The 14,896-nt window shown below is 36.5% G+C and overlaps 1 protein-coding gene across 1 annotated transcript; it reads left to right on the plus strand.

Annotated features, from left to right (window-relative positions):
- Nucleotides 1-733: 733 nt before the first annotated feature.
- Nucleotides 734-1,702, plus strand: LOC149389838 (uncharacterized). The gene is made up of 2 exons (XM_089622737.1): nt 734-836; nt 912-1,702. The coding sequence occupies exons 1-2, from the start codon at nt 734-736 to the stop codon at nt 1,700-1,702; spliced, it is 894 nt and encodes a 297-aa protein (XP_089478863.1).
- The last annotated feature ends 13,194 nt before the right edge of the window (nt 1,703-14,896 follow it).

Consider the following 14,896-nt stretch of genomic DNA (forward strand, 5'->3'; position numbering starts at 1 on the left):
GCGTGACGAGGTACGAAGATCTTACATTAAATATGATCCATATCAGCCAAAAGAAGAAGAATATCCAAAAACAGGGGAAACATATTTAAGAAGTTTTCAAGAATCTTGGTATAAGCTTGGTCCAACATGGTTAGAATATTCTCCCAAAGAAAGTTCTGTGTTTTGTCTTCCTTGTTTCTTATTTAAAAAAGATAGTTGGAATTCTGGAAGCAATGCTTTTACGGTTGATGGATTTCGAGCATCGAAAAAGGTGAAAAGCGGAAAAAATTGTTCTCTTTTGTTACATGTTGGAAAGAATTTGAATTCATGTCACATAAATTCCGTGAGAGCTTGTGAAGCTCTTATGGACTAATCAACTCATATAGCAAATAGACTTGAGAAAGTTGCATCGTAAAAGATTATGGATAATCGACTTTGTTTGAAAACTTCAATTGATGCAGTAAGATTTCTTACATGTCAAGGATCTCCTCTTAGAGGCCATGATGAATATGAAAGATCATCAAATCGTGGAATGTTTTTAGAGTTGAGAAGCTTGCTACAACGATATAATTCTCAAGTAGATGATGTTATAAAGAAAGCGCCACGAAATGCCTTGTACACGGGACCAAAAATGCAAAAACAAATTTTACATGTCTTGGGCAATAAAGTGAGGAATTACATTCGTGAAGAGATAGGTGATGCAAAGTATTGTCTATTGGTTGACGAAGCTAGAGATGAATCTTAAAAAGAACAGATGTCTATTGTTTTGAGATTCGTTGACAAAGATGGTTATTTACAAGAGCGTTTTTTTGGATTGGTTCACGTCAAAGACACAAAAGCATCGACTTTGAAAGAAGGTATTCTTCGTTTCTTTCTCAATATAATCTCACCATTATACTTTGTATGTTCTGATATGTGTTTTTTTTCTGTAGGTATTTTTTCAGTTTTATCTCAATACAATCTCGATTTTAAGTCTATTAGAGGGCAAGGTTACGATGGTGCAAGTAACATGCGTGGTGAGCTCAACGGTTTGCAAGCGTTGGTGTCAAAGGCATGTCCACAAGCTTACTATGTCCATTGTTTTGCTCATCATTTGCAATTGGCATTAGTTGCTGCAGCTAAGGACATTAACCATGTCCACCACTTTTTTAACAAGCTGAGCTTTATCATTAATGTTGTCGGTGCATCATATAAGAGAAATGACCAACTGAAGGCGGCTCATGCATCGAATGTCGAATTTTTACTTGGTACTCGGGAGCTAAAAAGTGGAAGTGGCCTAAATCAGATCGGTTCTCTGTCGCGATCAGGTGATACCGGTTGGAGTTCTCACTTGAAGTCAATTTACAGTTTGCTCACGATGTATAGTGTCACTTATGAAGTTTTATTGGGAATTATTAATGGAGAAGATCATAATAATAAAAAAGTTGATGCGGAAACAGCGTATGAGAATTTGGCTTCGATTGAGTTTGTTTTCATCTTGCATATTATGAAAGCAATTTTAGAGATCTCAGATAGACTATGTCAAACTTTGCAACTTCAAACCCAAGATATTTTAAATGCAATGTCACTTGTTTCCGCTACAAAACATACAATGCAGAAGCTAAGAGATGATGGATGGGAGCCGATAGTTCAAGATGTGCGTACTTTTTGCGAAAAAGTGTATCTAGAATTTCCCGACTTGACTGCCAAATATGTTCCTAGAAGGTGGACAACCTCGTCGTAAAATAAATGATGCTACTCTAGAACATTATTGCTGCGATAGATTGCCAACGGGAAGAAATTAATCACAGATTCAGTGATAATACTATGGAATTGATTAGTCTGAGTACATCATTAGATCCCAAAGAGATGCGTACGACATTCAAAATCGATGATATTTGCAAGCTTGTGCAAAAATTTACCCAAAAGACTTTGAAGCTTACGAAATGTAGACTTGGTAGGATTTGATTATTATCGAGGGCTTCTAGAATTTATGGAGTTCATTAATCTTTCCGATCTATGTCATTGTATGAAATTAACAGGGAAAGCTGAATCATATCCTCTTCTTTATAGAGTGATAACTCTTATCTTGACACTTCCCGTTTCTACTGCTACAACAGAGCGTTCTTTTTCATCTATGAGTATGATCAAGAATGCACACCACAATAAGATGGAAGATGATTTCTTGTGTGATAGTCTGCTTGTTTTATATCGAGATATGCGATTTAGTATTGATGAACTTGCCGACGATTTTCGTGATATGACAGAAAGACGCTCTCAATTTTGAATCTTTGTTGTTAAGGTTTGTTTTCTAAAATAGCTAGTTTAATTATTCTCTTTTGCTATATTGGTACTTGAAAGTTATAAATTTATAATATTTTGTTTTCATTGTCGTGTTACAGGATAACTAATATATTGAGATTTTGTGAAAATCGAACGAATACATGCTATTTCAGGTTCGGTTAGACTTATTTTGTGGATTCATAATGACAGAAAAAATGTATATCTTTTGTGGATTTGATGATAAAAAAACATATGATAATGTATCTTTTTGTGGATTTGATTACAAAAAAAAAAAAACCATTCCGGCCCCCCTCATTATGAAATTATGGGTCCGCCACTGCCGAGCAGGGCTTCAGAGCACGCCACCGAATGCCCATCCCGACATTGAACGAGTCTAGGTTCCCATACTCCTGGATTTGGCTTGAGAAATGGCAACCCTCCAGCACCATGAAGATGGCGACGAAGAAACGGAGATCGTTGTCGAGGTTGACAATAAAAAATTCATACCATCAAATAATGTCACACATCTATCATCGGCCCACACCAAAGAACTTCCAACATTGGCAGGCGTCGAAAACCACGAATGACCGCCACCGACGACGTTGTCGTACATCCCTCATTGTTGACCGCTATACGCCATTCCTCTATCCCTATGGACTCTTTGTTCCACTACAGTTTTCCTTCCTCCTCTCGCACTTATTTGGCAATCACACCTAGTCCAAGCAGAAGGGGAAGATACTTGACAACTGATGTTTTTTTTCCCTTAAAAACCCTAATTTTGTCGTTATTAGAGACAGAGATACCCATAATTTTTCACTTATTTGCTCATCGATCAATAAATAATGACATAATATTATGCATTTATATTGTATTACAGTTTATAAATATTTAAATAGCTAAAAAATAATATTATATTTTTAACAGACTATATTATCAAATTTTGTCAACTTTTAGTCATAAATATATCTTAAACAGCTGCTCATAAGCAGTAACCCTGGCCTTTGGCCGCCACTTGTGAAGCGTGAGGCGCGACCTCCTGCTGCCTTGGAGACGCGTGGCCCATAAGGCCCGGCGTTATGCACAAGACGCATGAGGCCTCGACTTCTCGTTTGGACCTTCAAGTGGTGGCATTGTGGCCCAGAGGAATGAGGTACATGAGGCCACCGGGGTCGTGGAGGCGAGAGTTTGGAGGCCCCGATCTCTTGTGGGTCCTGTTTTCGAGCCATTGGTCTCCCGCCATGACTAGAAATATTTTCTAAAGAGGGAAAGGGTTCGCTTTAGCGTGCATTTTGAAATATTTTTTTCCCGTCATGGGAAGAGTTTGATGGTAAGGATATCCTATTTTTTTAAAATCATTTCCTTATAGCATCAAAATACTGATCCACGTTTCAGATTAATAGTTAAGAACTCAGATGGTTTGATGAATGTTGGACATTGTGCCTGTACTTGAGTTAAAAGACAATTGACTCCTCAACTTGTTATCGTGTGGACCTTGAAATCACCTTTTGATCCTTGTGAACTTGTAATGAGAAAGAAATTTTGAACTATTGGGGTGTAGACCATTTTTCCCTGACGCACTCTTTGAAGTTCAACGTTAATCTTATTGCTTTGACTGAGATGGACATGTCTTTCTCATGGTTAGAGGAATTTGGATCAGCAGTCAATTTGACAGAGTTTCGAGTGTTCATTACTTCGTTCTTGTGAGGTAAGAGTCTAGATTGAAGAGGCGCGTGCCAAGGTTGGTGAATAAATGAGTCTATCAAGATCCTCTTTTTAAGGCCTCCTCAATCGAGCTCTCGATTGGGGTTTTTTTCAGTCAGGTGCACCAGGTCGAAGCACGTTCAACTGAGGCCTCTCAAAATATGTCTAATGGTTTGCGCTTCTCAATTAGGTCCTATGAGTCGGGGCCTACCGGTCAAGGTTCACTAGATAGGACCTCCCGGGTCGGAGGCTGTACTGGGACCTTACTTATACTGAGTGAGGTCTATCGACTGGAACCTCTTGGTTGAGGCATGTTAGTTAGGACCTCTCCGTCGAGGTCTACCAGCTAGGATCTTCCGGTTAACAACCGCCTCGCGAGACTTCTCGATTGAGGTTCCATTAGCTGAGACCTTCTAAAAGAAATCATGTAAAAAATTATGTGTGGTGGAACAAAAGATCTCTCATTTCCCGCTAAAATAAATTATTCCTTTTCGTTTGAGGCTTTTGAGTTGTGGGTTTACTTGCCCATGCTATTTGACCAAGGTCTAGCACTCCGTTGTGTTCATTTTTTTTTTTTTGAAAAATAGTATGAAGTAGCCAATTAAAACTATGACTTTTGCAAAATAGCCATAGTTTCATTAGGTATAGCAAAATAGCCAATTAATAGTACAAGTTTTCATTAAATTTAATCCTGCTTCGATTAATTTTAATCCAGCCTTCATGAAATTTATTTTCTGTCTTTATAGTTCGTTGGGATTAAATTTAATCCAGCTTAGATTAATCTTACTTGGGCTAATTTGCTTATAATTGGCAAACTATGGCTATTTTGCAAAAGCTTAAGTTCTATTGGGCTATATAGCCGCTTGACCATTTTTTTTTCAGGTCAGGGTTTGATTCTAATTTGTTATCGAGGATCATCATATCGTATAGTAAAAATAAATGTTATAAAATAGACAAACAATGATGATCATAAAATTTATGGTTTTTTTTTTTTGCCATTTTAAATATATTAATCCACAAAAATTAACAAAATTTAGAGTTAGGGCATTGTTAAAAAATTGTGAATATAAGAATAAAAACACACGTTATAAAATAGACAGACAATGATGATCATAAAATTAATGAGTAATTGTGGTAGCTAACTTGATGTAGTGGTAATTCCACACATATCTCGATTGAGAGGTCTTGGGTTCAAACTCCATAGGCTGTAGAAATGCATGCTCCGCTAGGTTTTTTTTATTAAGTAAAAAACAAGTGAGAATTGTGTTATTAGGGGGAAAAAAAAGACTTTGGATTTTATTTATCATACAATGTCAAACACGGACTATTATCGCATTATTTGATTAAAATGAGTTATTGCTATTTTTCTTTTATAAGTTAATATATTGCATGTAGTAGTATTTTCGTTAAATTAATTGTAAAAATAACGTGTCTATAGCATGGCCGGCTCAACGAAATTTTGGGCCTTGGGCGATTGAAAAAAACGGGGCCTTTTACAATTATATTTAAATTAATTTAAAAATATAATATGTTATAAATTTATCATTAAACAAAATATAAAATATAAAATAACAAGACCATTCAATTTAATTATTAAAAAAAAACAAATAACAAAATAAAAATGTAAGAAAATTACACAAAATCCACTTTTCTTGCTTTTCGAGATGCAAATTCAGAAATTAAATCCTTATAATCAAGTTTGTCTAGCAACTCTTTTTCGACTGACAAAATAGCAAGCCCGCTAAGTCTTTCTTGGCACATGGATGATCTCAAATAAGACTTTATCAACTTCAACTTCGAAAAACTTCTCTCTGTGGAAGCAACGGAAACATGAATAGTCAACATTATTCTATAAGCAACATAAGCCTTAGGGAAAGAATCAATGTGCTTAATATAGTTAAGTGTCGGGGATGATTCCCCCATATAACCATATAAATGTGGAAAAGTAATTAATTACGCTAATCATGAGCTAATTAATTCAATGATTATATGACAAGATCTAGATTTACGTTGGTTAAAAAATTATAAGAGAGCATATAAGTCAAGCAACCGAAACAAGAGTAAACAAGTACTTACATTGATTTTCGGTTCACGAACTGAAAGCTTTCACAATCCATCTTCGTCTTGAACGTACAAGCCTCCACACGATCAAATAAGGGACTCTACTTCAAGGACTCGATGTGATGACACCTTAGTCTTCCGAAACGTAATCTCCGAGACGAATAAGAAAGATGAGTGGGCACAGTCTTTATCTCACTAGATCACAAAACTAGGTGTTTCGAGATCTCTCTCTTATTTTACTAAGAATGGAAACGAATTTCCGAGGGGAAGAGAAGCAGAAGTGCACGGCCAAGGGAGGGCTAGGTTGCACGAAATTTCTCTCAAAAATTGCTTAAAATAATTCCTTATTTTTGCCTTCTCATGAACCCCTATTTATAGTAGTAAAATGAGATATTCATGGAATCTTCTAGAATATTTTATTTCCTTTTATTGTGTTCACACTAGAGGATTTAATCTAGGCCATTGGATCTCAACAAGTGAATCCTACTTTTTCTCTCATCCATCAGATCAATATCTATGAGATATTATTCTTTTATTTAAATAGAGAATAATTTATTTAGTGAGATAATAAAGGAGAATATATTATTCTCCTAAATACTTTCCTTTAAATAATGAGAAAATATAGGACGATATCTTATATTTTTCTCTCTCCTTTATTTAAAGGACTAAAGAGAAAATATTGGTAAATACCAATATTATAAATTTCGAATTTTAGGCACACGGCCAAGGGGGGATTTGCGCAAACCCTAGTGCCAAAAATTCCCAAATCCGATTTTCATATTTTGTGCAAGGTCCAATTGCTTAAAACCCAATTAATTATTTATTTACTTGGTCAAACAATAAACAAATAATTAATAATTGTTTATTTACTTGATCAAACAATAAATAAACAATTCTACCATAAATATTTATTTAATTCTGCGAATACCCGTTTTCTTGAATTAATGTTGTCAATCACAATTACAGAAAGTGAGATTAATAATGATAAACATTATTATACGAAAGTTCTTATCCGCCTTTATCAGAGCCGAATCGGGGACTATGGACCTAGTAATATGTCACGACCCGCAAGCGATAGCTCGCCCACGAACTGCGACTGATCAACTCAAATCTGTACATAACTCATAATATAAACACATAAATTAAACATAATAAAATAGTTTGCGAAAATTCGGGAAAATTTTTCGCTTTTATAACTTAGAGTCTTATAGCGACTCCTATACAAATATGTTCTGGAACGTTTTAACAGAAGACACTAACCCCCGATTAAGAAACCCCATAGCCCATAGGTCAAGGCAATACGCGCTCGGTCTCGGTCTTCAATCTCGTTTCCCGCTTACTAGCTTTTCCCTTATCTACATTACCAAGGGTCATAAAACTATGAGTCGATTGACTCAGTAAGTGGGAGTCTATCTATAAAGTAAAACGACTAATGCTATGTGACGTGCAAACAAGCATACAAGAATGCAGAATGATTGCTAGATATCGCTAGAACATAACAATAGAGCATGATTGACGCGTGATATCACACTCTATCTATTCACTTGTCGTTCTGCAAGATCGTACATCCTCTTCTGCTACGATCTCCACAACGACAATAAGCCAGCCTCAGACCTCGAGCAGCAGTCTTACGGCGGCTTGGGTGTTTTAAGATTGTCTGGGATCCACTAGTGGTACCATCTTCATCTGACGTCGGCGCATGTGTGCTGCCTTGGGACGACAATGAGTTCACTCGAGGCGACTGCTCATTGCTGAATGGGTTCACTCTAGGCGACTGCCCATTACCATCGGGTTCGCTCGTGGCGACTGCCCGTTATCGTTGGGTTCGCTCGAGGCGACTGCCCTTTACCATCGGGTTCACTCGTGGCGACTGCCCGTTATTGTTGGGTTCGCTCGAGGCGACTGCCCTTTATCATCTTGTTCGCTCGTGGCGACTGCCCGTTATCGTTGGGTTCGCTCGAGGCGACTGCCCGTTATCGTTGGGTTCGCTCGAGGCGACTGCCCTTTACCATCGGGTTCGCTCGTGGCGACTGCCCGTTACCATTGGGTTCTCCCCAGTTTTGAGTACTCAGCGCCATACAGACCACCTTGGTTTACCACAAACACAAGTCGTTGACTTGTGGGTACCACCGACAACCGTTCAATTAAGGTTCAGGTACTCTACAGCACGCAGAGTACACACTCATACTACTACAGGAGAGCAACTCGGGATAAATCCCGAAGGAATTAATGTTTCTCTTTCGTGCTCGTTAAGTGCTTTAGAAAGAAGATTTGGGATGTGACTCCCGGTACTTCCACCCTTGGTTCGAATCCAAGAGTTTGACTTATGCTCTCCCGTCACCCTTGATCTAACCTATCCACTATGGTTAGCAGGGGGATCTAACAAAACAAAATAACATCGTGGTTGGTTCAAGTTAGCGTTTGAACCTTACGGGCAAAACCCGAACTAAATTTTCAAGCAAGAGTGGCCGAAACCTTAACTTTCATGTTTATTCATTTTAGGGCTTTCACCTACTCTTGTTTACTAGCAAATAAATGCACAAACAAACAGGGTTATTCCCTTGGTATGTAGTTGACTTAAGTCTCCACACTTACCCGGAAAAGATCGTCTGGAAATTTGTTGACTTCCGAAGTTTCCTTGCTTTTCACACTTCCCGAGACTCTACACGTCCTGAAGCGTTAACACGTCCTGAAGCGTCGAGAAACTAAAACCTGAAGTTGAAATCTCATTAGTCAATGATTCGGGAGAAGCTGACGAGCTTAAGGTTCGTTATCGGGATTCACTGCGAGTCGGTTTAGGGGTTCGAGAATTTAATTCACTTATTTCTCGGCTTTTCGGAATTTAAACTTATTCAAGACTCGTGCGAGTTCGTACCAGAGAACGAGTACGAAATAAAATCCAAATCATTATTTGACGAGTCTTAAATAAATTAAATGAATAATCCGAAAAATCCTACAAACCGAGAATTCTGAATTAATTAACCAGAATTTAAATTCTCGAACATTCTTAAATAAATAATTAATAATCCCTGAATACAATCTCAAATCCAAAAATTAAAACTCGAGTCTAACGCTATAAAGCGATAAACGACTCACGAGTTAATCGAGCTTTATTTCGATAACTCTTTTTAACTTGATATCTTCAGAAACCGGTCTTGTCGCTCTTGACTCGTCTGAATCCCGTCCGTCCGTCAAGATCTGTAATTCAAACCTGGAATCCGATAACGAGTCAATTCACGATTCCCAAAACATGACAAAATCTTGAAATCCCGATATCACGATTCAAAACCCGAACCCATAACCAATTCACCAATTCAATCGACTCAACACGAATCCAACCAACCGGAAACGTCCTAACACGAAAACGATCACAAAAAACTCCCGAGGCTCAGAAATCAACACACATAACCAGGTCAAAACAACCAAAAGTATTGCTCATGGCTAACATCAAAATGAAACACCCAGCCAACAAATTACACAGCCAGAGACTCACACGGCCAAGAGCAATTTCCAAAGAAAATTCGTCCAAAAATTCAAACAGCCACTTCTAATCAAAACCCAAGATTTAAACAGCCTCAAAAACAACTCAGGATCATCACTAAACACGCAGAGATCAAAAGCCCCTAAACAAACCCTAGTTCATCACATTTTCGGCCAAAACCAAACCAAACCAAAGAAATTCGGAATCAATCGTTAAACTCGAGCTGTAAACATCAACAACCGAGTCCAAACATCAATTAAAACCAAGCAATTTCACCAAATTCAACCCGGAATCCATAAAGCCCCAAAATCAAGTATGAACCCTAAAATCACAAAATCCATTTCGGGTTCAATTTCCTTACCAGGTTTCTCGTGAATTTGGACTCCTCGGCGTGCTACCCTTCTTTTCCGGCGTCTCTTCCTCGGGCGGTGGTCACGGCGAGCTCGCGGCGGAGTTGCTCTGCTCGGTCGAGGCGCACGCGGTGGCTCGGTGCTGGGTGACGCGCGAAGAAGAGGAAGGAAGAAGAAGAAGTGAGGGACGAGGTGGTGTTGGTGATGGCGGTGAGGCTCGGTCTGGTGGGACTCAGGGCCGGGAATTTTTATTTTTTCTCTGGTGATGGTTCTTGCGCGAGAGACACGGGAAGAAGAAGAAGAAGAAGAAGAAAAGAAAAGAAGAAGAAAAGAGAGGAAAGAAAGAGAGAGAATGAGGGGTGATGTGGCCGAAAGAAAGAGGGCAAGGAAAATTATTTTGCCACTCAGCACCCTTATCTCACGGCCACGTGTGCACAAGTGGTCCACCCACATTTCGACACGTCTCTCCCAAAACAACCCTTTTTCCTATTTTTCTTTCAATTTCGTCCTTCAAAATGTTGCACATAAGTCCTTTTAAAATAAAATCTCACAATCATGTCCTTAATTAATTAAAAATAATCTTGAAAAATAACCGAGAAAATTATTATTATTTCCCGTTATTTTGAATATATTTAAAGGATCTCGGAATTTATTTTTACTCTTGAGATTTTTAAATCTCCGAGTACGTTCCGAATAATAATATTGAATTACTCGAATATTCTCATTCCGAAATTTCATCGACCTTAAATATTATCATTTTCTAAGATATTTAAAATTTAAGGACATCTCACATGCAACAAGAATTTGAATTAAAACTCGTCCATTTTATTCAAATTCACAAGTCGAGCGTTTACAAAAGCTTATACATTACATAATAGAAGCTTAACAAATCCGATGAAAAAGACGAAATAGTCCTTTCTCTTTTGTCCATCGATTCGTCTAATCTTGGTCAAATACTCCACCTTGTAAGCCAAGACTGAACTCTCCTTTATACTAGAATTATATTTACTCATCGTGACGAGTGTCCACTGATATAGTCAGTTCGTGATCAAGATCCTCCAGGTTCAACCCGTGTCAAGAGAAGTCAATTTTTCCGTTATACTTCTCTTGATACATATCAGCCCTAAGCATTGTTGCTTCCCCAGCGAAAGATTCTTTCGAACGTTACTTACTTCGAAAGTGCGCGCAATCTATCGGTTCTGGAATCAACCCTTAAGTGAGAGAACATTAACCTTCTTTCAGGAAGGCTGGATTCCGTATCTGTAAATCATTTCCCACTCGAATTATGCTCTGAGAAAACTCCCAAGACATAAGCTGTGATTAGCATGAATAGCCTTTTAGCGAATGAGTCAAAGAGCTCAGTAACATAACCCAGTGTCCATGATCACTTCAGGATTTAGATCAAGTCTCACTGTGACCATCATAGTGGCCTCGGTTAGTGTGTCGTAACGGTCCTTAAACGACACATCTACACCAAGACCTGTTCGGGTCGTACACTTACCGCAAGTGTAGAATGCTCCCACATAGTGATCAGCCTTCACCCATGTGTTCCACATATATGACTTTAGATATAGTTTTCCAGGCGTATATCAGTCATCGACCATGTTTTAGCACACCGCCCGAACTTAGGTGCCCAGCACGTGACTCAGTTCGATACGGAGGCTATGCAATAATGAATGCTTAATAAATCTCATTAAATAAGAAATAACGCTTTCAATTCAAATAGATAATAAATGTCAAACTTTATTTTATTAATAATTTCAACGAGAATTTACATAAGTATCTTCTCGTGGGCAAGAATTCCTAACATTAAGTATTTCCATCGAGTTACTATCATTTTTTGAAAAAATTCCCTTAAAACTTGTAATTCAGAAAATAAATCCAAGCCATCTAGATCGGAATTTCCATCACACCTTAAAAAACGTTCAAGATTTAAACATCATTTTTTCAAAGTATCTTCATCTAAAATCTTTAATTTTTTAAAGTTAAACAAAAAAACCAAATAGATTTTCAAATACTTGATATTGTTCAAATCTAGTTCTAAGAGAAGTTATCACTTGATCTACCATAAAAAGAAAATACTCAACCCTAAATAACTCATCGGGAGATCTTATGTCATCATCAACATTATTTTCTTCAAAATGCTTTGTTCTACGAATAACTCTTTTCTCACGAAATATAGGATCTATATTCATATCAATTGCAATTTCTTTTGCCGAAGTCAAAGAAGATTCAAATCCTTTTTCACGATAATTTTCAAAAAATGAAACAAGACCTTTTAGTTGATCTATAGCATCATCAATATGAATATCTTCACTTTGAAAGTTTTTGCTAACCGAATTGACAACAAACAAAATATCATACCAAATAGTCATACCTAGCAAAAATTCAAAATCATCGAATTCATATATTGCTAGACATTTAGATTCACTCTTTATTTTTGGATCTTCACTTGTTTCTTCCAACTCAAATAAAGCATCTCGAATTTTAGGAGCTTGAAATTTAATTGCTTTAACACTTTCTATACGACTTTCCCAACGAGTTTGTGATAGTGACTTGACTATAAGAGTAGATATATTATTTTTCAAAATTTTCCATCGTTTGGGAGAAGAAGAAAATAAAGTATAAATTTGTTGAAGAACTTCAAAAAAAGATACGGCCCTAACGCAAGAGTTTGCAACATCACAAATTACTAGATTAAGACTATGACAACCACAAGGAGTATATAATGCTCTAGGATTTATATCTAATAATTTTTTTTGCACCCCTTGATTTTTTCCTTTCATGTTAGATCCATTATCGTATCCTTGACCTCTAGCATCTTGTATATCAAGCCCTAAACATTCAAGTTCTTTTACAAGCTCATCAAAAAGTCCCTTTCCGGAAGTGTCGTCAACATTCAAAAATCCCAAAAAATATTCTTGGATCATAATAGGATTAATAGAAATATCTACACACCCTAGGATCATAGTCATTTGTTCTTGATGGCTTACATCCGGAGTACAATCAAGAATAATAGAGTAGTATTTAGCTTCTTTTTTTTTTTTTTTTCAAAATTGTATTTTTCACCTCTTTTGCTAATAATTGAATCAATTCATTTTGAATATTATGTCCTAAGTAATGATTATGAATTTCACCAATTTAAGTACGACGGATATGCTCTTTCATGATTGGGTCAAATTCACTAATCATTTCAATTAAGCTCAAAAAATTCCCATTGTTCTCTTGATGAATTTTTTCGTTACTTCCACGAAATGCCAAATTATTTTTTGCTAGACTTTTCACAATGGCTATGATTCTTACCAAGACATTCTTCTAATGTTCCTTCTCTTTATTAATTTTTTCTTGGACATCTTTGTCGATTGTTTTATTCTTAGACAAGCCTACCTCAAAATCAAACCAAGCACTCATATTAATCAAATGTTCATTGCTTGTTTCGTGACTCTTCAACTTGTAACTAAGGTGTTTCCAATCTCTAGTTCCTTCATTTCCTAGTTGACTCATACATTGTTTAACACTAAATAGTTTGCAACAAAAACAATACACTTTGTCAAAATCTTTAGAATAAACTAACCATCTCCTATCATGTTTCTCTCCATTTGACAAGTTTCTTACATAATGAGAAATCCCAATGTGTCTAGAGTTTTTCATCTTTGGGAAACTTTATATCACTTTCTCGTATTGGACCTTTCTCTATTACTAGAATTTTTGAATTGCTATCTAAATTTTTCCATCTTCCCGGATCGTAAATACGACTCATGTCATCGTTATTTTCTTGATTTTCGTTATCATCTAATGTATTCTCAATTTTTTGTGTATTTTCTACTATTGGATCATTGTTATCGCCTAGTACCTCTTCATTTATTCCCCGATAGGTATTTCCTACTCGACATATCGACTAATACTAATTACTAATATATTGAAAAAAAAACACAACAAAGACAAGAAAAAATAACAAAACATATAGAAAGCAAAATTATATTAAAAATAAAAAGAGTTAAAGAAAGATAAAACCCGAAAATAGCTTGATGGAAATAGCTTGATTTCTTTATCTCTCTTTCTCTGATAAACCTGAAAATATATTATAATAATTATTAAATAACAATAAGAAATAACAATACAATATTTAGTGAATAACAATAAGAAATAACTTGATGAAAATGCTCTTACTGAAAAACTCTGATATGCAGGGTCTGTTGATGTCAAATAAAGCATTCTTTGAAGTTGAACTAGTTGTGTTATTTGAGTTGGAAATAATTTTTTTTTTTACAAACCGCATTAATTTTCCTCCAACTTCAATGATGTATATATAAGAAAGAATAAGTATAACGGTTAAAAAAAATGTTTGAGATTTCAATAATAATCCATTTAATAATATTAACGTTAGAAACAATAATTTAGGCTTGATAATCGCACCAAATAATTGCTTTGGGAAAAAAATTATCGCATGTGGCTATTACTAACGCACCAAATAATCGCGGCTGTTATAATCGCAGTGGGCTTTTATTTGATTCAGAACAGCCCAAAAATGGGCTTTAGGGCTCCAAATTCGCACAACCCATTAGAGGTAGAATTATTATTATTATTATTATTTTTAAAAGAGAGGCCTTCCTTGGGAGTGGGCCTTGGGCGTATGCCCCACTCGCCCTCCCCTTGGGCCGGCTCTCTAGAGTGTTTCTTTTTATCACGAAAATAGTACTTTTTGTTATATTAAACAATTATTATTTCTTGATGTTTATATAAAATGTTAATTTTTTATTTAATGTTAGGAATCCCACATCGAAAGTGAATGGGAACTAACAAGAGCTTATAAAGGTCATGGGTAACTCCTCTCATTACCAATTGGTTTTGAGATGGAACCCCATGATACTTTCACATGGTATCAGAGCCCATTAAGCCCAAACGGGTATCCGATCCAATCGTTGGGATTCGGCCCAAGATGAGTGAACGCAAAGAGCCGTCATCTTGAGGGGGCGTGTTAGGAATCCCACATTGAAAGTGAATGAGAACTAACAAGAGCTTATAAAGGTCATGGGTTACTCCTCTCATTACCAATTGGTTT

This window comes from Urtica dioica, chromosome 8 (assembly GCF_054948205.1).
Source record: "Urtica dioica subsp. dioica isolate 48M chromosome 8, U.dioica_male_clone48M_v1_H2, whole genome shotgun sequence".
Classification (NCBI taxonomy): domain Eukaryota; kingdom Viridiplantae; phylum Streptophyta; class Magnoliopsida; order Rosales; family Urticaceae; genus Urtica; species Urtica dioica.